At 52.2% G+C, this 23,609-nt stretch overlaps 1 protein-coding gene across 3 annotated transcripts in view; it reads right to left on the reverse strand.

Moving 5' to 3' along the window:
• CTIF (cap binding complex dependent translation initiation factor) overlaps positions 1 to 23,609 on the reverse strand; it is a 122,494-nt gene that overhangs the window by 11,969 nt on the left and 86,916 nt on the right. For all 3 annotated transcript variants that reach the window (XM_026040206.1, XM_026040200.1, XM_026040192.1), the window contains one exon: positions 8,461 to 8,616. In XM_026040206.1, coding sequence (XP_025895991.1) covers positions 8,461 to 8,616 — 156 coding nt within the window. The remainder of the gene's footprint in view (positions 1 to 8,460; positions 8,617 to 23,609) is intronic.

Consider the following 23,609-nt stretch of genomic DNA (forward strand, 5'->3'; position numbering starts at 1 on the left):
TGACTGCACTTGGAAAGGTTTTTCCTCCCTCTTCCTCTAAAGGAGACAGTGAAAAGGCAGTGCCCTCTTGAAGTTCAGACGTTAATTACCGTGCTAGAATATTTTTCTAAATTACACAGCATGGCCCCAGGAGATAACAGGCACTAGAAGGGAGGGGAGTGGATACCAGTCGACGCGCTGCACCGCAGACTCAGACGTGGGGGGAAGGCAATTAGACGGCAGTATTTATCCTCCCTGCTCCACCACCCCGAGGCTTTCGGTTCGCAGCGTGTACCATGGGCAGGGAAGCCATGGGACCACGCCAGGGTTTTTTCAGCGCTGCTGAAAGGGCCCGGCGCTGCCAAGCGGACGGGAGGCAGGATCCGCTCCTGCCGCCGAGCAGCTCCCCTGCCCTCCCGAGCTGCTCCCATTGTCTCTGCTGGGCTGATTCATCCCGCCCAGCATCGTTAGGCGCTAGGGTCCTTAATGAGAACAGAAGAACGGCTATCTGGGATGAGGGCAAAGGCTCACCCAGTCCAGTATGGTGCTCCTGGACCTGAGTGGAGCAGGAGACACCTTGTGCCCCTCTGCCAAGGTGCTCTGCAGCCCCCAGCAGAGACAGCCCTCCTCCTCCAGCAATTGCTTCTGATGCTTTCTGAGTCCCAGCAAACACTGCGCATCTCCAGACACCTGAAGGAAGGAGTTTTGCAGTTTGAATTTACGCTCTGTGCAGAGCTACTTGTGCATGCTTTGAGCCCAAGCACTGAGAGTCTTGCTTGGTGCAGCTGAGGGCACAGAGAGATGGCCCGTGAGGCTGCTATCACCCCTGCAAAGTCACAGAGACTGGGGGGAGTCATGGGAAGATCCCCCATGACTGGAGAAAGGAAAATGTTACCTTCAGAAGAGGCCACGCGTGTGACCTGGGGAACTATAGGCCTATCAGCCTCACTTCAGGCCATGGAAGAATCAATCAAGGAGTGAGTCCTCTCGGAACACCCTCCTGTACATACCTAGGTGGTGGTGATTGGGAGGAGGCAGTATTGACCCAGGGTAAATCATGCCTGATCAACCTGATCACCTTCTACAGTAAAATGGATGTACCACCTTCTATGGTCTTGTGGATGAGAGAAGAGCAGTAGGTGTCATTTACCTTGACTTCACTGAGGCATTCAACACCATCTCCCACAATATTCTTATATCCAAGTTAGGGAGCTGGTGGACAATCAGTTGGTTTAAAAGACTAGTTTGATGATTGGGTTGTACTCCTCTGTTTGGGTAACAGGACCAGTAACAAGGGAACCCAAGGGCTCCATCCTGGGACCCGTCCTGTTAAACATCCTTATCAGCGATATGTAGGTGGTGAGGAGTGCACTCTCACCAGCTCTGCAGATGACACCCAACCAGCGAGGACCAGTCAATACGCTTGAGCACAGGGCTGCCACCCACAGGGAGGAGTCAAGAGGAATCTTWAAAAAAATAAATATCAACGTGGACAAAAGGCAAGTCCTGCATCTGAGAAGGAAGGTCCCCTTGCAACAAGCCMGGCTGAACGGAGTCTGGTTGGGGAGCAGCTCTGCTGGAAAGGCTCCAGCAGCACCAATAGACACAAACTTGGCTTGACCTAGAGATGTGCCCAGGCACCAAAGGCAGGTAGCAGCATCCTAGCTGGACTGTCCAAACAGGAGCAAAGCCAGTGGGCTGGAGAACTGATCATCCCTTTATTCCCCGGACTCGTTAGACCACATCTAGATATGGAGTCTAGTTTTGGGCCCCCTAGTATAAGAACAGATCGATTAACTGGAGTGAATGCAGCAGAGGGCTACAGAAATGGCTAGGGGGATGGAGCACGGGCTCTTTGAAAAGGGGCTGAGGGAATGAGGCTTGTTTCATATAGAGAAGGTTTCAGGGTGACCTAATAAGGAACCTTTCCATAACTCTGAGGAGGTTATGAAGATGGAGCCTGGCAGTTCTCAGGGGCCAGTATGGAAGAACTAGAGGCAATGGGTATAAACTGAACCGAGCAACATTCAGCCTGGGTATGAGGAAACCTTATTCATCATGAGGAGTGTGAAGCAGATTCCCCAGAGAAGCTGCATCATTTTCATGCTTAAATGCTTTTGAGACCAACTAGACCAAGCCTTGAGCAACCTGGGGTCTGACCCCATARCATACCCTGGTTAGAGCAAGAGGTTGAACTAGAGACCTCCTGTAGGCTCTTTCAAGTTGAATCATCCTCTGATCTTGTATCTTATGCTCATTCTCCTACCGGGAGAAGACATAATAAAGCTCTCCCTCTCTCCTTCTTCACTCAGTGCTTGGCAGGCAATGGAAAGGTGAAGGACTCTGCAGTGGAGGCAAGAGTGAACTTTGCTGCCCCAATAACAGGGCAAACGGACTTTGGAGAGTGTCAGAAGAGCAGGTTCCCCAGCACCTCCCTCTGCAGCAACTTCCCAAGTGAACTATGGGAGTCTCTAGGGCAGTGTGAGGCTTSGAGGGAGCTGGGAATCCCTGCCAGCGATATGACCTGACCTCTTGTAGCAGAGAGAGTTACAGAATGGGCCACGTTTGGGGGTTCAGGGATCTCCATCCTCCAGAGGCCCAGCTCCCCACCTCTCCCCAGATCACAAGCAAAGCCCTGCCTACACCTGGACAGCACTGGAATGATCATAGGGTGAAGCAGAGGCAGGAATAAGGGGCAAGATAGGGCTAGGACAGGGGAAGAGGGAGCTAGAGCCCACAGCGAGGCTGTGCCCTAGGCCCTTGGGGGGCCCCAACTGGCAAAGCATCTTGTCAGACTACAGTGACATCCCTGCCTGGCATCTCTTAAGCTTCAGCATCTGCAAACCCTTTTTTTTCCACCTCCTCCCTCTACTGCCACAGGCAACTGCTCAGCTTCCCTGGATGCAAAGCGAGCTCCGACTGCTGGGTGATGTCATAGAAAAATACACAAATACACCCAAAGCAGCACTCGACACCTGCCACCTCGGTTCAAACTGGTGCCTCCTGGCAAGGAGTACCAACCCAGGCCCACAGACACCTCCTGGACTGGCATTCAAACAACACCCATTGAGGATGAGATTGAGACACAAGAGGAGCCAAAYTTGTTAAAACCACAGATTTATCCCTATTTTAGCAGGGCACAGCAGTGGCTCTAAGCTGGTGACAATCCTCCCTTCTCAGCAGACCCGARGCACTGCTGACCATGACCAAGATCTCCCCCAAGTGCCTCCTGACCTAATGTTCCTCCTCCACAGAGGCTACTTGCTAGCRCTGGGGCAGAGAAGTGGGATGGGCAGTGAGCTGGGCTGCCCTACAGCAGCACCAGTTACCCAAACACGACTCATGCAGTCACAGACAGCACAAACCAAGCTTCGGGAAGAGCTAGGAAGGCCAGGAACAGCTATAGTTAATGACTAATGGATGGCACACAATACTATTTATTGTCTCTACTTCTGCAGTAGTGGTGGGATAACTGCTATAGGCATAGGGCACTGCAGTGCCCCTGCTCACTGATTGTTCATCTGACATTTGTTGGGCCTCAATCTTAACCTATTTTCTACTCCTCTACTTGCTGACTTTGCTGAAGGGCCACAAAGAAATAAGAAATACAGATGTGCACAAACAACTGGAGTCTCTTGGTTGCTCTCTTGTTTTCAGCTGCTTTTTTGAGGACACAAACTGAAGGATGCAGGCCAAGGATGGGCACCGATGCTGAAAAGTCAGCACAGTTTTATGGCACGGCTGAACAGCGCCTGGGTACAGCCTGGTGCCTTCGGAGCGCCAGAGATGTCAGCAAGTCGGCACCGTTGCATTCTGGAGGGGACAGAAGGAGATTTAGAAGGACAGATTTGGTGTGGCTTTGTGAGTTAAAGCACAGTTGAGCGTACATGACTCCAGGGCTAGGAGAACACAATGGGACATCCCTCTTGCTTAGGCCATCAAGCAAGGGAGTCAGGACAATTTCCTAAAAACGCTAAGAGCCTTTTCATTGAGCCAGAGATTAAGCTCTGCAAGGACCTCGGCCCGGGACGAGCTCGCCAGTGGTGTGGACTGCAGTGCCCTGCCAGGGGAGCCAAGGCTGGAGCCGCCTCCTGGAACCAGGCAGCCAAGGGCCAGGCCCGCTGTGCTGAAAGGCCACATGTCCCCAAGGGAAAGCCTTTCCCAAGGAACAATGCCCTTTTCCACGTCGCTGTGGATTCCCTGAAGCTTAGGGGGATGAATAGGAGGAAAGCTCTTTCTTTTTATTTATATTTAACTTTTTTGCTTTGTTATTCTTTTCCCAAACTCCCCAGATTTGAGGGCTGCGATAGTCCTCAGCTGCTCATCTGCAGAGATGCTCTCTCCTCCCCTTGCAGTGCCCTCCTGGCCATAACTCCCAGCTCCTGGTAATAACAAGCTTGGGTTTGGGTGCCTCATTTTCCTTGTCCAACTTAAACTGAACAGTCCTCCAAGCAAACGTGTTTCAAACCAGAGTGCCACATAAAACCACTGTGCCATACAAGCCACTTTTAAGCAGGGCTGGCCCTCCCTTTCTTGGCAAATGACAATTTTGTCCCAAAACTCACTTCTGACCCTCTTTACCTTTTTTTGTGAATACATCTCCCATCCTGCCTATACGCTGCTCACCCCGAGACCTCAGAAGGGTTCTGAAAATGCAGTCCGTCGAGTCTTGGCCTCTGGTTCCCGCAGCTGGGGACTCTGCGCTCAGGTCCCTTCCCATGCCGGGTAGGGGCCACCGTTCTGCAAAGGGACATGGCTGTTCCTTTGGCATCTGAAATGCTGCCCAAGCACCTGAGCAAAGCTACAATTCTCGCACAAGTTTACTATTAGCATAAACCCAGTGCCATGCCCGACACCAGAGTGCCTGCCTCGTTCCCAAGGGATATGCCTCATCCCATCTGCCATGAATTCCCACTCGACTAGCCAGCAAACCTGAGTATTTGCCATCCCAGCGTAGCCTGAAATGAACTTCTGTTTTGATTTTTCAGGCTGGCCACTGAACCACAAAACCAATCCATCCACACCACTTTGTGAACAATAAATCAGAGCCGCCCCGCGGCCCGGCACCCCAGGCGCGTTCCTGGCGCCTGTCCCCACCTCGCTTCACCTTTCCCAAGGTCGGCTCCGCCGCTGAGCCCGAGCAGGGCRCAGGGAGCTGACACGCAGCAAAACCCTGGGCTTACTCATCGCCTTCCCTCGTGGCGCCGCTTCCCCTGCTGCAAGGAAAGCCACCGCGGTGGTGACCTCCGGGTCCTCCTCACCGCGCACCGGGTCCACCCAGCACCAAGGGCTTCAATGGCATCTTGGCTTCCTCCCCGTTTGAGCCCAGCCCAGCGCCGGCAGTGGCAGGAGAAGTTAATAAACCTTTCCAGGCGCAGGAGTGGAAAGGAGGCTGGTGGAGGAAGCCTTGCTGGGGGAAGGGAAGAGACATTCCTGCCGCAGTCATCATGCAACTTTCCCCTTCCTCTTGCTCACTCCCTTGCTGACCTTTGGCTGGGTCTGCCAAAGCCGTAAAGGAAAAGGGAAAAAGGAAAAAAAAAAACAACCAGAGACAGAGAAACTAAAAAGCAAGACAGGCTGAAAGGACAGGCAGAGACAGAGATGTTATCTCGCCCCTAATAATGATTTATTGCCAGAGGATGGGTGGATGGAGGCAGAGAGCTAAGTGTGCGCTTTTGTAGGCGGCAGAGAGGRTTTGCAGAGGGACATCCAAGGAGGCAGAGACACGCGCGCACACATGCTGAACAGCAGGAAGGAGGAAAAAATGCCCCGTGATGAGGGCTCCTAAGCTGTGCAAAGCTGTCCCGAGGCAAGCGGAGCAATTCCCGTGGCTGCCGGTCATTCCCAAGGCAGACAGGCCAGCAGGACACAAGGCACAGAGGAGGAGATCCAGCCCACCTCACGCGTTTCACAGTGCATCACGGGTTCTGAACACCCAATTCATGCCCAGACACCCCTGGCAGCTCTGAAGATCTCAACCACGATTCCTACAGTGCTATGCCAGGCTTTAACAGCCCTAGATGAAGGAGAGACCTGCGGAGCTCTCATCTGCATCCTCCACCCCAGCAGCATTTCCAAGCTCCTCCTCACATCATCTCTTCAGCATGCATCAAAACATGTTAAAGGGGAGCTCAAGCTGCCTAGGCCCCAAATATGAGGTTTATGTAGCTAAAATGAGACAAGCAATGGGGATGGCTTAACTTAAGTTACAGTAGTTTCTTGTCTGGACAGGAATAGTCTAATGGCCACAAGGGACAGCCCTGCTTCCCCTACCTTCTCCCTATTCTCCCTGCTGTGCACTCGTCTTGCACTTGCTTTGGTCTTCTGGTGAACCAGTGCAACTCACTGAAGGAGCAGAGCACTGACCCAGCAAGTTCCCCATTCCTACTGATTCATGGAGCAGAACGAGCTCCCATCAGGCTGAAGAGGGGCCAGGAGAGGGACCAGGCCAGGAGACAAGGAGCAAAGGATGCTGAAGTGGGACTCTTTCAACATTGAGACATTATAGTGCTTCACTGTCTCATGGAACATCTGCTGGGGCTGCACTACAAACATAATCCCTGTCTTCTTGGGCACAGTGAGAAGAGCTCAAGGCCATCTCCTAGACTATCCCAAACTGCCAGGAGTCCTCAATGTGGTGCGTGAGTTTATTTTGTATGTAAAAAAACCCACTACAGCTTGCACTGTTTAGTTCTTCAAAAAAAATTCAGATTATTGCTATATTGCTGGCTCAGTTCTTGCAACCATATCACTGAGGACAAATAGCTGGTCTCATTCGCATAGGYTGGGCCTTGGGAGACAGGATTAGCTGACTGTAGTAAAAAACAGCACCACTGCTAAGACCCAACCCAGAGCCACTGAACAGGAACAGTGTGAGTCAAGGTCACAACCCTGCAGAGCAGGACAGTCATGGATCAGTCATCCCAAGGCAGGACAGCTAGAGGGACTCGCCAACCTCAGATAAGCTATAATCTTATTGTCTAAGAAAGAAAAGCACTTGGACAGAGCTGTCCTCCTGAGGARCAGAGATTTTCTTTTAAGAAGCAATTTCATGCACAACTTCTTGATGTAATTAGCTATGTTTTTGTAAAGTCACCCACAGCAAAAAAGTATCACTGATAAAAAAAATTAATCCATTGCTGTCCACGTGTCCTTCTACATGTCTTCAGGTCGCTATCCAGTCCCCACGTCCTAGCATAACAGCAGGGAGGGAACAGAATGTCATGGAGGGCAGACAGGAGTGGGCAGAGAAAAAGTGTGGGAGAACCGGGCCTGGATTTGTCATGACTTGGATGGGAAGTCCAGGGGAATGGGGACTTTGYTGGGAGCCAAGATCTCCCCAGGGAGGTGACACATACTGCTGTGGGTAGGGGTTTGGGGAAGTTACGCTATTCTTAGCCTATCTTTCCTCTCCTGGATATTTGTGCCTGAACAAGATTTCCAGAGACTTTTTCACTGTTACAGTCACCGACTGTGAACTCTACTCACAGTGAACACTGTGAAGACAAAAGGTTTATAACGTGCTTGCATTCAGACAAAACTTTCCATGTGCACAAAAAGTCATTACCGGCAGTTCTTTCCCCCCTCCTCCTCCTCTTTTCTTTGCCCAAAGTCTAGAGCAGAGCTTATTTTGCAGCCACCTACTCATGGCCCGACAGAAGCACTACCGACAATTTGGGATTCACAGCTCCATTCCTGGGTGACAGGACCGTTTTTCTTAGAAAGTCTTCAGTCAGCCGCACAAGACAGAAACACCTCTAAGACTGAATGATGAAGGTTTCTCTCTTGTTCTTTTGAACATTAGCACTCGAGTTTCATTTTATATTTGCCTCCATCTAGTTTTCTACCACCAGCATGGATCATGCTCACCATCACCATTCATCATCACCACCATTCAGTTCAAATCACTGAAATGCTCCCACCCCACTGCCAGAGCTGGGTCTCTACTGCACTAGACTGGGAGAAATGCTGTCTAGGATCTTCCCCTGCTCTGTTCTCCAATTTGTTGCATTTCTTTATTTCTCTCTTCCCCTCAATCCATTTTGTCTATTCAGACTGTACATTCCTTTGGGCAGGAACCCTCTTCATTGACAAACCGCTCCAGGCTTGTGCCCAACAAGCTATCCCGCCTGGACACATCTTTCCACTAGGAAATGCTTCTGGACATTTGGCTGCATTGGACAGCTTAGTGGGTTGGCTTCATGTTCTTATAAAAACCATAATGCTCCCTTGCTGGGGACCTTTTTTTTTTTTTTTTTCCCAAGTTGGGATTTGCAAGCCCAACCTGGAACAAAGGGGTCTTGGAACAAGTGTTTTTAGCCAGCAGAACCACAGGAGGCAGGACAAGCCAACTGCCCGTGCAGACAGAGGTACTCTTAGGGTGAGAAGCCCTCATGTCCATAAAGTAAGTACCAAGAAACCACTACTACAACTCAATAGCTTGGCCAATGGGTAGATAAGGAGAATTTTTGAGGACATTACCTCCCTGAGGCAGGTATAAATGGGACAGACAAGGACTCGAAAGGGCTCTCCGGTGCTGCTCCTCATGGTGCCAAAGACTTCGCAGAGGAAGGTGATGAAGCCCAGCCAGCGCTCCACGTCCCGCTGCTGCAACTCCTCCCGCATGGTGAAATCCTTCTGCAAGAGGGACAGAGACAACAGGCTTCATCAGCAAAACCGCATTGCCACAGGAGAGACAACGGCCTCAACGGCTGTCTAGAGAGAGAATTAAGAGGAAATTGAAACTCGGGGTGGGGAGAGGAAGAGAGACAGACTGACTCTTTAGTARCAAGCGGGGAGATTACTCAACACAGAGTGGCTGAAATTTCAACACTGCAAAACCACCATAAAGTAGGTACTGTAGAAAGAACATCAACTTCTGCAATAACTGTCACGACCTGAACTAGATAAGGCCTCCCCAGTGTCCTGCCTCCCCTCGCCTCCTCTAAGAGGCTTGAGGGTCCTTTTCTACATGCAAAAATAAAACTGAAGACAGCCAGCAACAAACAGGTCCAATGCAAGATGAACACAAAGGATGCAAGTGGCCCAGCTGGGTTTGGTGGACATCAACTCAGCCTGCCCACATCCTTCACTCCTTTATCCATGGGGAGCTTCCCAATGGCACAGATTTGGCACTAAGGGTCACCTCGCTTCTAAGCTGCATGGTTGCCATGATCAATGATTATGAGAATGACACAGTCTATGGAGCAACATCAGGATGAAAAGTTGRGAGAGATGGGAGATGGTTGCCTCCCCATCAATCTTCCAATCAGAAGGGAAAACCAAAAAGCTGTTTGCTCATCCCAAAGCAGGATATAAGAACACATCTGTATGGTGAAGACCAAATGAAACATAGAAAAATCRAGCAAGAAAGCTTCTAGAGGGCAACCCCTGTGACTGTGGTGACACCAGGCAGTGTGTGCTGTGCAGAGCTAAGAGCACTTCTCTGACATCACAGCAACACCTCAGGAGCTTCTAGCAAGCCATCTCACATGGCCTTGCTTGTCTGTCTCCATAGTGACCCTCCTTTGTTGTTAAAAATCAGTAGATATCATGAAGGGGAGAATTGGAGACCAAGACAAGTTCATGCTCAACGTTGTGTTCCCAATGCATGTTGCRCAACGTGGTAAATGCACCAACTAAATAAATTATCCTGTATCTTTTTCATCTCAGTTTATTCCTGCTGCCCGAGACAAGCCGTTGCTGCTCCCAATGTCCCAACCTGCAGCTGCACTCTGCAGACTCAGACACACATAAAGCCACCACACCAAGCACTGGGCTCATGCCTGGACGACACATGGGARCTCCTTCTTTTGAAACAAAGGTAGGTAAAGCAGCTGCTAAAGAAGGCGAGGTCAAAGCTCAGTGATAATTTTCATGACAATTGCATGCACAGAAGATGCAAGAAAGAAGTTATTTATGTTCTACTACAAAAGSAAAAAAGTATTTGCATATGCAGGAAAAAGACTTGTAAAATAACTGAGCCACTTATTAACCAAACGGGGATGACTAATTCCTCCCTACACCCATTTCTATACGGCACTTGCCCAACCGTGTCTGCGGATCCGAGAGGGACCTGCAGCCAAGCCCTGCGCTCACATTTTCGGGGAGGCCACAGGGCTCTTCCCCACCCTTGGGCCACCCCGGGGTGGCGGCGGAGGACAGCGACTGGCCGCTCCGCCTGCCACCCCGGCTGACCCGGGGAGCTGTGCTGCACGCTCCACTCAAGCTCTAAGGAGAGAAAAACCCAAAACAACAACAAAAACACAAGCAAAAACGAACAAGCAAAGAAAACAGTGAGAAGCAAAAACAGGGAGAAGTGTCTTTTTTTAAAAAATTATTTATTTTTTTTTTTTACCACCTAGCAATCCAGAAGCCCCAAATACCCAAGTGCTTGGGCACGTGCAGGGGTTCATCCTGCCCTTTCCACCCGCTGAATCCATCCTCTTTGGGCTTCCAGGCTGTCAGCCGCCGGGTCCCCGCGCCCTCGCCGCGCCGTGCCCCGTGCCGGCCTCCTCCGCAGCGCCGCCGCCGAAGGCTCCCTACAAACCCCAGCTTCCTGCCTGGAAACGCGCGCTGACGCACTGCTCCTTCCTGCAGGGGACCACATCAAGCCCTCCCGAAAGCCGGTTCATGTTTCGGGACGGCTGGGGCACGCCGGGAAATTCTTTGCTGCTCGGGATAACCGCATGAACTCTGGCAGCGGGCGCGACGCGGACAGGCCAAAAACAGCCCTGTGCAAGCAGCGGAGGAGGAAAAAAGTGTATATATACATATCCCATTGGGATTCGCTTGGAGAGATTCAGGGGGCCACCACACAAACTAGGTTCTGTGTTTCCAGAGTTCCTTAAGGAGGCAGTCCTATCATCCCTAAAACCAGCCAGGCTGGGGTACCTTGCAGCTCAAACACCAGGTTTATGTTTTGATCATGTCCGGAGCGATGGATTTGTTGCCAGCTCAAACACTTTGCACAGAAAATACACCTTGCCTTATTTACTGCTGGCAGAGYGCAGCCATCTGCAGTAAGTGATTCATGGTCGATTACTGGAAGACTAAAGGGAAAAATAAAAAACACTGCAGGAAACTCTTCCTTTACATCTCTCCTTCCAGCATATTGCTCTGCTTCAGTCTAGCAAACAAAATCCTCTGAAGTGTCAGAAAAACACCCGTCATGCCCAGAGATTCAACCTGCCTGTCGCTGCTCAGCTCCAAACCAAAGCATCTGCACTGCTGGCTGAGGGCTTGGAAGGGGAGAAAAACCTCTTCTTTGACAGCAGATGAGGCATCTCTGGCATACGTGACCAGGGAGAGCAAACTGAGAGTCTTAGGAGAGTTATCCTTGATGGGATAACATCTGCAAGGCAACAGGCTGGACTTTTCTTCAGCTTTCCCTTCCTGTTGCAGCAGGGGAAAGGGCTTGGAAACACCACAAGCTGCTGATGGGTTTGATCATGCACCAGCAGAAAAGATCCCAGAGGATGCTGCTGCTGCTTTGCAGTGATGCCAGTTCATCCTGTCCTGCTGACCTGCTCCATGGCCTGCTGGATCTTCTGGCACCAGGGGTATCTGGAGCTCTCCAGTGGCAGCTGGTTGACTTGACAGTGATGCTGAGCCCTTACAGAAGCAGGACCCTACCCTCCGTTGCTGCAGTTCCCAGCATGGTCCAAAGCACCATCTTCTCCAGCGCTTGTGCAATTGCAATCTCCAAGTAGGGACAGGGACAACTGTCAGGTCCTCTCTGCTGCAGTCTAACCAAACTCTCTCCTGTCCTCTGCCCTACACCAGCTTCAGCAGAAGGTCACAAAACAGCAAGGACTCCTGCTGCAACTCCCCTAAGCAGCCCTGCTGCAAGTGGCACATGGAAGGGGAGGCCAGGACTGGCAAGAGATGGGCCATAGGTGAGAGAAAGAAAGAAGGCAGGACCTCATGCTCAGGTTTCACCATACAGCAGCATGATGGGACCCAGCAGAGACCTCAAGAAATACTCTGCTTGCAACTTCAGTGCTGAAAAGGGGGCAAAATTCCAGTAAGGACATGTCGGGGGGCTTGGGAGATGGAAACAACCTTCTGGCACTTGTAACTAGAAGCTGGCACACCACAGGGACCGATGGCCTGGACCATGCAGCAGTCCTGTCCCCTGGGGGCTGCCATCCCAGCTCATTTTGACCCAGAATGGGAGACTGCTGTGAAAAACACCTTGCTTCAGTTGTGGCTCTCAGGCTGGGCCAAGTGTCACTTGTTCCTGTGGAGTAACTTGGAACAGAAAGAAATAATTTGCATTTACTTTCCAGCATCCAAGCTAAATGTGCCCCAGCCTCACATAGGGGTCTGCATGGACACTCCCATGATGGCAGCAGCTCCCACAGCTGGATCTCCCCTGGCTTTACAGGCAGCCCTCCCTTCTGTTTTTTTGCAAGGTTAAAGATAGATATCTGCAGCTTTCCCAATTTTGCTGTCTCTTCAGGGCAAGAACCCACTGACCCAAGGCTTTTGCCAAATGCCCTGCGAGGATTATCTGGGGGTAGCAAGGGCCACCCACCACTGGGTGGGAGAAACCTGTCCTGAATTCCACGAGTGCTAATTTACTTGAGTGCATTTATTTGCAGCAAATCATTTACTTGACTCCATCCACTGCCACAGAAAGCACGTGCAGTATTTCAGTGACATGTCATGTCCGAACAACTTCATTGAATGCAGCAGCATGCATCCACCCAGCACCCCAGAACACTTTCCATTGCTAAATAATAAATAATCCCCGAGAAGGAAATCTCGGCAGGGCTGGCTGCAGAAAGCATTCCGCTGGCAGATCCGGGGTGAGGGCTGTCTCCAGGAGCGGATACGGCACGGGAGGGCTGTTTCAGGCTGCTCTGGGGAAAGCCTTGCTGCAAAAGCCATTGGCAGGATGAGCAAAGCAGCCTCCACATCTGGTTACGCATCTGGGCTCTACTCTCGTCTCGCTGGCTGCTAACCAGTCACTGCACCTTGTGCACGGTGCCCTGGTGCCTGTTAAAGGGAGGTGTCACCAATGTCTTTGCCAGAGCAGGAAAAGCATCATGTAGGTATTGCAAGAATCAACCCCTAGAGATGTGAACCTCAAGAAAAGCTGAGCTTGCAGCATCTGGGGTCTCCCTTCAAAGCATGACAGAGACCTTTACATCTGCCCTACCTAAGGCACTGCTGAGGATGGCTTCAAAGCAGGTAGGAGGAAAGTAGCTTGTGGAGCTGCGTCCTCAAGCTTGGCCTTAAGGCAGCAGGATTCACTAGCAGGACAGCACATAGATTGGTGAACCAAGAGAAACATGGCCCAGCTAGAGGCTGCCTCACCTCCCCTTGGGTGCCCACGTTGCAGACGCTTCCTTCCGAGCAGTCTGACAAGACTGCTGTTGTAATCAACAGTGATCCAGTTGACTTGGTCAACGGAGCTAAGGATGTGATTCATCTGGCCAAGCGTAGGCTGGGTGAGTCGAGATGGATTTGGACCCTTGCCTCTTCTGACAGCAGTGGCTACCTCCCCACTGACTATTACGATAGACAAGGATGAACTGCAGACACCAACAGTTAACTGGAGGAATCCCACCCAAGTAGAGAAGAATGACACGGGACTAGGGTTTCAAAAACCATGACTGACTCAGTGGATTGCAGCCCAACAGTATTGCTATTACTTAGACTATAAGGACACTTCCAGCTACACTGGTGACCCAGAGGGTTGGGTACAAGAACGGTGCAGGGCAACCCAGCTGCTCCCCGCAGAAGCTCACAACCAAAGCAAAGCCAAGAGGTAGGAGAGGCGAAGAGCTTCAAAGACCTCTCTCCACCTGGCTAAGAGCACAAAGAGCTCTCTTTGCTATCACAACATCAACACAGCAATGACACAGACCAGTGACAGCGTGGACAACAGAATCCCTGCCCCGACTYCCCCGCACAGCCACATCCGATAGAATCACAGCTGGGAGGCTGCTGGCCCTGCAGCTTGTGAGCCACGCTGCAGGAATGGCCTTCAGCCCTCTCGACCAGGAATGCAAAGCCCAAGAGAAGATTTCAAAAGGCTGAAGCATACAAAGAAACAAGATGTCATGGCTGCTGCCCTGCCCAATGAACTTCATTTGCTCTGGAAATGCCTCACACAGTTATACAAAAATAACCCGTGGATTGGCTTGCCCCATGCTTAGGTTGTGATGTCAGTGCAGTAGGCAAATTATCTTTCATCAGTTTGACTGTATTTTTAAACGCCARCCTTATTACTAATTTGGGGGTGCCCTAGCCTGTAGATAATCTGAGCATGTTTATTGGATGACCTGCCTCCAGTGCTTGTAGCTTAAAATATAGGGTATTTATACCAGGTAGGAAGGTTTGACCTCACTTCATTGSCTGGTTTGGGAGAAGAGTTCATTAGAAAACCATGCAACAAGTGGTGGGGATGCTGACAGGATCTTCAGAGAGGTCTCAGGCAGGAGATAACTGGGGCATAAACCACAATGCAGGATGCCAAGCACTTCATGTAGGGCCACAGCATATGGAGGCTCAAGGAACTGAAAAGCAGAAGCAGAGACCCCAAGAGGYCACCTCAGCTCATGCTCTGGAAGACAGCACCTCATGCCTGTGTTAGGGGTGGTCCATGCTCCCATTCCCATGGTACGGATGAAGCCTGGACACAGCTCAGCCCTCCTTTYGGCATCCTGAGTTTAATCCTTTCTAAGCTTGGCAGTCTTTTTGAGGTTGAGGAATGGAAACAGCAAATGCCACTGTCTCAGAGCTCTCCAGTCTTGCATCCCTGTCAAACTCTTCATCTCCCAAKGCAGGTGCAATTCATGTAACACTCCTTGGCCCAGGCATCAAGTTTCTCAAAAACCAGGATCAAGCCCTAAAGACCATCTACTCCACAGYAGGAGAAAGAAAATCCTTTCTCTTTTCCTACACCATTTTTGTCAGGCAGACTCAAGCAAGAAGAGAAGCTACACCGCACTTTGACCATAGGATCTAAGGCTTTGCTCCAGCTCAGACAGCTGGGGCTGAAATTCATCCCCTGGGAGTCGGTCACTCTTTTTAAGACGGCTCCCAAATAACTCTGCCCCAGATCTGGGCCCACCAACTCAGGGCTRACAGTGTCAGCAGCAAGTTAGAGGGCAAAAGTTTACAATGGGATCAAAATGAGGCTAATTTAAGCACTACCTCCTTCTGATGGAGGAAAAAAATAACACATTTGAGCTTGTTGCTCCGTAAATATAGGGCTCTTCTGGCAGCACTGCTGTTTACTCAGTCATTGTCAAGGAGGCAGGAATTACCGAGTCAGAAATACTGTGCAAAATATATAAATATAATGCTTAGATATCACAGAGAGAGGCACTACATAAAGAGCTGAGAGCGGCTGTGCTAATTCCTTGATCTTACTGGCAAGTGCTACAACAGGTTAGAGCCTTAAATGGCTCTTTGGAAAGGGTCTGATATGAAGAAGAGATTCGGAGGGAGCTGCCTGGTGCCAGCTGGGACAGCACAGACCCGGGTTGCTCTTCTTTCCTCCCAATTGCACTCGCAGATGGGCCTTGTGGAGCTTCTGCTCATGCAGGCACCCTGTGTCTGCTCCCTCACAAATTCCTCCCCAAAATAACTATAATTAATGATACTGTCTACTTAGTGCCACCGTTTTACTCTAAGACTTGGATTCTTTTTTAAAGATTAGCAGTTAGGGCCCAGTTTGGATTGGCTTCTGGAGCCAAGCCTTGCTTGATGGTCAATGTAATCCAGTTAGACAAGTTGTYTCATGGCCACCAGCTTGCAGATGATGTTCAGGAGCCGCTTGAGGAATCTATCAAGCATCTGAGCAATGACTTATACTTGGGCAAGACCTTCGTTCAGAGGATGCTAAAGTGGCCATCCCACCACATCAGCTCCAGCACCATAACAGGTTGTCACTCCTCATACGACTCCTGAGACTCAAAACTTGTTAYGTGCTGCTGCCTGGTCTGGCACAGACACCCCTGCAGACCAAGGATGGGCACAAGATGGACTGAGAACACTGAATCCACTTGGCTTTGCAAAGTTACCATGACCTACAGAGCTTAGTGACAGTTCCAGGTAACATGGAGTGCTAGTAGCTCTCGGCATCTTTACCTCCTAATCTTCCCTCCCTAGCAGAAATCAAGGCAAATGATGCCATCACACTGGCGGTGTCCTTGTCGTGGCAGGGATGAATTTTCAAGTTCTGCCTCATTCACAACGTTTACTTATTCTCAAGCCAAAAGAAATTGCTGCCTACATAACTGCAGCCACAAATCAATATGAAGTCACAGAACAGTTGAGGGTGGTAAACACCTCTGGAGATCRTGTGGTCCAAACTCAGGCTCAAGCAGGTTGCCCAGGACCATGTCCAGTTGTGTTCTGAACATCTTTAAGGTTGGAGATACATATATCTATATATATATATAAAGACTCAGGATTGCTACATGTAGTCATCTCATCAGGACTACCTTCATTTCTGGGTCCGACAGTGTTTTTAAAGCAGAGCTATCACCCAAGCTGACAGTTTCCACTGAAATGCCATATTCCACATGGACACAAATCCTAAAGCTTATTTGTTGTACTAAACTTTGGGGTAACTCTGGATATGGCTCTAAGGAGAATTAGAGCCTCAGGTTTCTTGTTTCTTTGAAATATCCCTCAAAACTTTCATACACCTGCAGAAGGAAAGGAGGAAGGTGCCCCTGACTTGGCCAGGCAAGGACAGTCCTCACAGCCTCTCCACCCTCACCAGTTGTGAAAGCCAGACGAGGTAAATAAGGGTCATGACATCATTTTGTTTAAGAGCAGGAGGGTTCACCAGCTGGAACCAGCTGTCCTTCCTCRGGCCTCTGCCTCCCAGAGAGGGGCCTTTTTCTCCAAGGAGGACCAGGCTCTCTGCCCGAATCTCTGTTGACACCCCAACCTGAGGGCCACCACATTCCCTGTAGCCTGAYGACAGCACATCAGCATCCTCCTAGCGACCACCTCCTCACAAGATGCGGCTCTAACCTGCCAGGGAAGAGTAGGTCCTCTCAGCATCCAAGAAGATGACCAGGCAACTTGGAGCATAACAACAGCTCTCAGAAGCAGACTTATTTCCAGCTTCATGTGGGTTCCTATCACCTCTGTACCCTGATTTCCCAGCTGGCAATTGGGAACAATTTGGAAACCTTCCTTTGCAGAGTGCTTTGGGGTGTGTGCCCGAGACATGCAAATCACAATTACTATTACTCCAACAAAGGCGCTATTGACATTTAAAAGAGATAAGCCTTTTAAATTACAGATGACATTCTGTAGGCAGCCCTGCAAAGGCCTGGGCTTCACCCRGCTGCAAGGCATTTCCCTCCCACAGATTTTCACCACCACTTCCTCTAAGCTCCACCAAAACACACGAGCCTACACTGGCTCTTCCTGGAGTGCTCCAAGCAAGAGCAGCAAATCCCATCAGTTGTCTTTAAGATAGATCTGACTTCATCATCCTCTGGATCAGCCCTGCTTTCCACACCGAGCTCTTCCCAAGCACTTTTCAGAGGTCTCCAAGGGGCACTACATAGGGAAGATGTGGGTACAGGTCCTCACCTGACCTGTAACCACCTTCGCACAGCCAACTGCTACCCACCAGCTCACAACCAAAAGAAAACCTGTAGAATCAGTCCACACCACCACCACAAAGGTCTGGGGCTCTCAGACAGAAACAACCTACAAGAAAGTTCTCCTTGTCTGTTCTTACAAGAAAGTCATGCTTCTTTCTCACTAAGGATTGGGGCAGGAAAGGGAAATTACAGACAATTCCTGACTCTTCTGAAGATTTCCTGGGAAATGATGCCAGGCAAACTGTCTAGGACTGGGAACACCCATGCATTTTGAATTCCTCATTTTTTTTTTTTTGGCCCTCTGGCCCTAACTTTGGGATCAATAGCAATCACCCACCTGATGTGGGCATCTGAAGGCTTGAATCTGCAATGCCTCCGAGGTCCTTGGGGGCTCTGGAGGCATTAGCAGCTAGCTATTAATGCAAGCAAGTTGTACAACACCAGAACCAAAACAGAATAGTGAGAATCTTCTCTTTGAGACGAAAGAAAAATAAAGATGAATTCAGATGTGGTCGCATCCTCAAAGGGCAGCACAGCCCAAGGATCAGTGGAGATCACAGCACAGTTGTGCCCCAGCAGAAAGCCTCCTGCTGCCCAGGTCACAGCATCACCTCTAGTAAGCCAGAGGTGTACACCAAGTGACTGCAGGACTATTCCCTCAAATAGCTTTCAGGTGGGGCAAKGGGCAGAGCAGACACTGCAAATAGTCGGTTAGTCACCAAGAGCAGCCAGGAACAATTTTGGTGCTGCTCAGGTTGCTTCATCAGAGGGCTATTTGCCCACACTTCCTCCAATGAAAACCCTCCCACCTGGGCTGCTTCCCTGTTATTCAGATTTTCTGTCACCCTTCCAGGTTAAGGCAGGAATCACAGATACACACGAGGGAATTAGCCTTTGTCTTAGCTAGTGAAGAAGATGTCACCATCACTTCAAGCCCCTTTTCTCCCACAAGTACATGGTTTATGAAGCAGGTCATGAGCTCTGTACAAGCACACACAGCAAAGAGACAGCACGTTCCCCAGGCAGAGCACGGGAGGGACACAGACAGACACAGGGTTATGGATAACCACCACATTTGCACCCAAGCCATTGCCACCTTCTTTGCCACCCTCAAAGAGGAACCTGYACAAGATCCTCCCAGACCACAAATACCCCTTAGACTATGCAACACATGAAGGGCATTAGGCTRGAGTCTTCAAGAGACCCATAAATCCCTCTGGAAAGGGTCTGGCAGGACAGGGACCACTCAGGGCCTCAGGGTGCAGAGAGCACCATGTARTAAAAGTCAGGAGAGGGACAGAGCATCATGCAGGCAGTGCAGCCTGCCTGGAGGCAAGGAGGACAGGATAGCAGTGGTCAAGGTGCAAAAACACAAAGGTTGGTGTGTCCACACAGGAACAAAGCCCAAAGTAAACAAGCAAGACAAAAGGAGAAAACACCAGAGAAACAGGGAAAGCTGGAGCAGAGCTGCAGGAGGAAGGCATCACCTCAGCTTCCTGGCAAAGTGCTGACCACAAGCAGAGATACCATCTCTGGGTGCTCCTTACTGCATGCAGGGCTTTATGGTCTTTCTCAACAAGCAAATCATCTCCAGCAGCTGCTGCTTTCACCACCTTTTCCTCCAGCTGCGAGAGGCAGCCGGCGTTATCGTGCACCTGGCCGCTCCGCAGAGTCGCTGCCACAGATTCCAACTGCACCTGATCCACTAAAACCTCCTCACAAAGCCACTTTGTCCCTCCTCTGCTTTTGAGCCGAGATAAGCCCAGGACTAAAGCAAAACAAAASAGCGGCTCTGCTCCACCCCGAGCGCCGCTTTGCAGCCACAGGTGCAATTATTCAAGAACACTTCGATAGGAGAAACATGGGCAGGAGGCTGAGGTTCGGCTGCAGCTTTCCAAGGAAAGCCCCAGGAAGCCTTGGGAAAGCTGAGCAGCACAGTCTGTTTCCTGCTCTCTTTCCCGGTCGSAGGGCCCGGGCACACAGACGGGCAGGCAGCACCGGGGCCCAGCTGGGTTTTGCCACCGGGCTGCGAGCTTATTTTAAGCTTCATACATGCAACGCGGCCTCTTTACGAGGCCGAGGTGCCGGGGAGTCTACGGGCAGGGCCAAGTTTGCAAAGGGAGATGCCAGGGCAAGGAAAGGCGAGGAGGGGGCAGCTGCGGGGGGTGCCCGTGGCCCCTGCCCTGCTAGGACGTCTGTGAGGCACCGCGGGCTGAGATCCGCGGCTCGCRCGGACAGAAAGCGCCCAGCGAAACGTCAGCCCGCCCGTGCAAACGGGGAAAGAAGGCAGGGAAAAAGGGCTAATTCCATTCACCAGCAGGGGTTTTCTCTGCCCGAGGCCTCCCCGTTTCCAGCAGCCCTGGCAGGCACGTTTGCAGCACAGTAATGCTGGCCAYGTCGAGCTGGTGGCCTTTGCTGTGAAGGACAGGCAGGGAGGAAAGGAAAGCCCTCACATGCCTTTTATTCTGCCCGTTTTGTCCCTCCAAATGCATTTGTCACAAATGTGGTCCCTACCCTGCTTGTGCCAAGACACAGAAGTTGCCATTCAGCCCCTAAAGCTGCTGTGCTGGGCCCAAGTCAAGCCTTGGGAGGCCAAGGGCATTAAAATCCCACCCAGGCCACTCTCCTCCAGCCTTGCACTGTGAGGGACCAGCRCGTATCTATCTCATCCTCCCGGAAAGCAAAGTTTCCCGAGCCGAACTGGGGCCTCCAGCCTCTCTGCATCGCCCCTTTGGGGATGGAACACGGCGGGAAAACGGAGACACGTGCAACTCTTGGGCTCAGGGTGGTTTTGCCTTCTCATCCCTCCTCCTGCCCCCAGCGAGGCCAGGGTGGCAGTGAGGACGAGCTGCTTCCTTGTGCCAGGCCAGACCCTTTGGGGTAGCGTCGTCCCACCAAGGAAACAGGCACCCAACCCTGGCCACAGCAGACACCCTCATCTGAGCTCTGACCATCCTTGGCGGGCTTGTAGCTGAAGGTGGACCCTGAGGGGATCCAGGGGTGAGTTCACCAAGAGGGACCAAGTGTACGCAGCTCAGGAAAGCTGATGTGGGGATGGGGAGCAGAGAAACCACCCCGGGCCCCTTCCATGACAAGCAACATCTCACAGGTCTGCTTTGGGTCAGCAGGCTTCTCCTATGTTCTCAGGAACTGCTACAGGTTTCTGAAAGGACATTTMATTCAGGATGTTAAAATGACCCTTTTGGACAAGGAAGCACATGACAGTTGTTTCCTGTGGTTGGTGGGAGACTATTGGTGTGCCAGCGTGGCTCTGCGTGGCTGCCCGAAGCCAAAACGCAATGCTCCATCTCTGCCTCTCTTCCATCCTCGGCCCTGGGCCCTACAGCACAGGACATTATGGCCACAGATCCTGATTTTCACCTTTAGGAGACCACAAAAGGCTCCCTGGATTCATCAGTGATGAAGAGATGGAGGAAACAAGGTGGATGGAGGGCATGGATTTGTCTGCTCACTGGGTTGCTGGTGCGAGGGACAGGGAATCCCACAGCTTACATTACGTTCTCTAGGACTTCCCAGCTCGTGCACCCATCAGAAACCTAAACAGCCCTTGTGGCTTCACCGTTGTGCAGTTATCCCCTCAGAAGCTGCTGCCTCGGCAGCCCTCCAGCACCCATCACCTGGCCAGGCTTCAGTCCAGCCTCCCATCCAGAGATCCTCAGGGCACCTACAGTTGCTCTGGCCCCGCACCTGAACGCTGCCGAGCCAGCACCAAGCCTCCCACTGAGCATCCTAGAAAACTGCTGGACACCAGCTACAGGAATATGAAGGAGACTTAGGGGGAGCACAGCTTAGTCTTACAAGCAAAGCAAACACTGAAAWATTCCCTTTTCAAGCCTGATACGTTTTCCTTTCCCGTGCGCAGAGCCTGCTGGACGCGGAGCCACTCCACGCGGTTTTGCTGCTCTCTTCTCTGTGAAGGTTTGCTTCCTGGTTCCCTGCTCCTAGAGGCAATTGTGGGTTGCCTGCCCTGCCAGAGAGTGTCTTTCCAAAGGCTCCTCCCACCTCCTCTTTATTAAAAAAAAGTAATAAGATACAGAGCAGCAATAATAAAAGAGGAATAGAAGTGGAGTGACTTATCGCAGGGAGGGGAAAGGGAAGCACATGCAAAGCTAATTAGTCTGATTTCAGCCCGTCCGTGCAGAGGAAGAGCGTGGAAGCGATCCCGTTAACAGCAGCATCCATGGATTAAGCCGCAGGATATGCCCTGATGGGGCGGCGTTATCCAGGCGCCCTCTCTTTTCCTCTGCTCCCTCGGGAATCTCCCGGCTCCTCGGCACTCGGATGCTGCACGTCCTGGTTTGCTGGCCAAGTGCAGCAAATGAAATAAAGGAAATGCTCCTGCTGCTCCTTCCCACCACGTCCTCTGTTCCTGGGACTCCCCACCAGGGYCGCTCTCTGCTGTGATTTTGCCCTCGGTTGTTTCGATGTCGAGGGCAGTACCAAAGATGAGAGGGGGCAGAACTGCTTCTGCGGGTGCCGGGCATCCCTGCACCACAAGCACCACCTAGAGGGCTGCGAGGCCCSGGGCGCCCTGAGCACCCGCTCTGCCTTCCCGGCACGGGAAGGGAGCCGCTGCCTGCGGAGGTTGGTGGGAAGTAGCCGTTGTGACGGGGGGTGAGGAAGCGGCCTCGCGGGGGTCCTGTTCACAAGGAGAAGGGTTCGGGAGCTGCCTCCTGGGCCTTGAAGGGCCGTCGTGTTGCTCCAGCGCGGAGGGTCCCTGTTGCAGCATCACGGGTGGTGCCTACCTGGGACGCTGCGACCTCTGCCAGGAGGTCTTATTTTGGGAGAGCAATTCCAGGTGTCGGAGATCCCCCTCCTTCTGTAACGCCAAGGAAAAGCCCCAAATCTGCAGAGGAGCAGCAATTCCCGCACGCTGGGTGAAGCATGATTCGATGTAGATGATGGAGGCCACCACGCGGATCGAGCTGGGTCCGTGTCAGAGCTGCTGGCCAGCAGCCTGCCCATCACCTACATGCCGAGGGGCACCTCAAGAAGCTGCTCAGCAGAGCCCAGCAGGGACAAACCACCCCATGTCCCCAGAAACAACCTGCCCTGTCCAGCACCCYGCTGCCCAGCCCGCGGCTGCTCCCGCTCTGCGCCCGTGGCTCTCGAGGGCTGGGTGACCTCAGGGGGTGCTCGATGGSGCCATGCACTGCGCAGGCCAGCGCGGCGCCCACCGCCTCCACTCTGCGGCAGGAAGCCCTGCTCCTCGCRCTGGATGTAGGTGCTGGAGCCTGGGAGCTCGTCCCAGGGCACTATCGGCCTCTCCAGGGCACCTGTCCTGCCAAGGGATCCTGCAAGATTTCTTCCTCATCCCGCTGGACAAGGACGTGGCTCTGGAGCAGTTTAGTTGCTGCCTCCGCTTGCTACAGCCTTGGGCAAGCAGCAGGACTGGGAAGGGCCACCCCATGGARCTGCAGGTAGCGGTGCCAGCTCCGACCCCCAGCGCCGTGGGGCCGGCCRCCTTGGCGCCGTGGGCTGGACTGGGCGCAGGCCGCGGTCTCCACCTAGAGCCCGGCGGGGGGCTCCTCCCGGCAGCCCCCTGCGCTCCTCTGCGCYGGGGTCGGACGGCCTGCGTGGCGAGGGAAAGGCGAGCAGCTGGGGCGTCCTGCTCATGGAGATGAGGTGCCCGGCTTGTGGAGATGGGGCRTCCTGCTCGTGGAAATGGGGCCTCTTGCCGGCGACACGTTGCCTGGGCTCTGCGTGGGACACGCTCCGGCTGCACCACGGCCACCTCTAGGGGCTCCTCACCTCCCCGCAAGGCAGGGAGCCCAACGGCCTCCACAGTGGAGGCCCTGGTGAGGAGCAGCTCTTGTGACTGCCCCGGGGACGTCCTCACAGCTCTCCACCGCTACCAGCGCGCGAGGCCGCTCCTCGCCTGCCCGCTGTGCCCGGCGCACATTCCTCCCCGCTGGAATCCGGCTCGCTGCACATGCTTGGATAGGTTGCGTTTGGCCCCTGGTGACTGTGCAAAATGTAATAAACACCCTGTGATGGAACTGAGACTCTTCTCCAAAGGCA

The sequence above is a fragment of the Nothoprocta perdicaria genome, unplaced genomic scaffold, assembly GCF_003342845.1.
Source record: "Nothoprocta perdicaria isolate Ctin4 unplaced genomic scaffold, notPer1 scaffold_10, whole genome shotgun sequence".
NCBI lineage: Eukaryota > Metazoa > Chordata > Aves > Tinamiformes > Tinamidae > Nothoprocta > Nothoprocta perdicaria.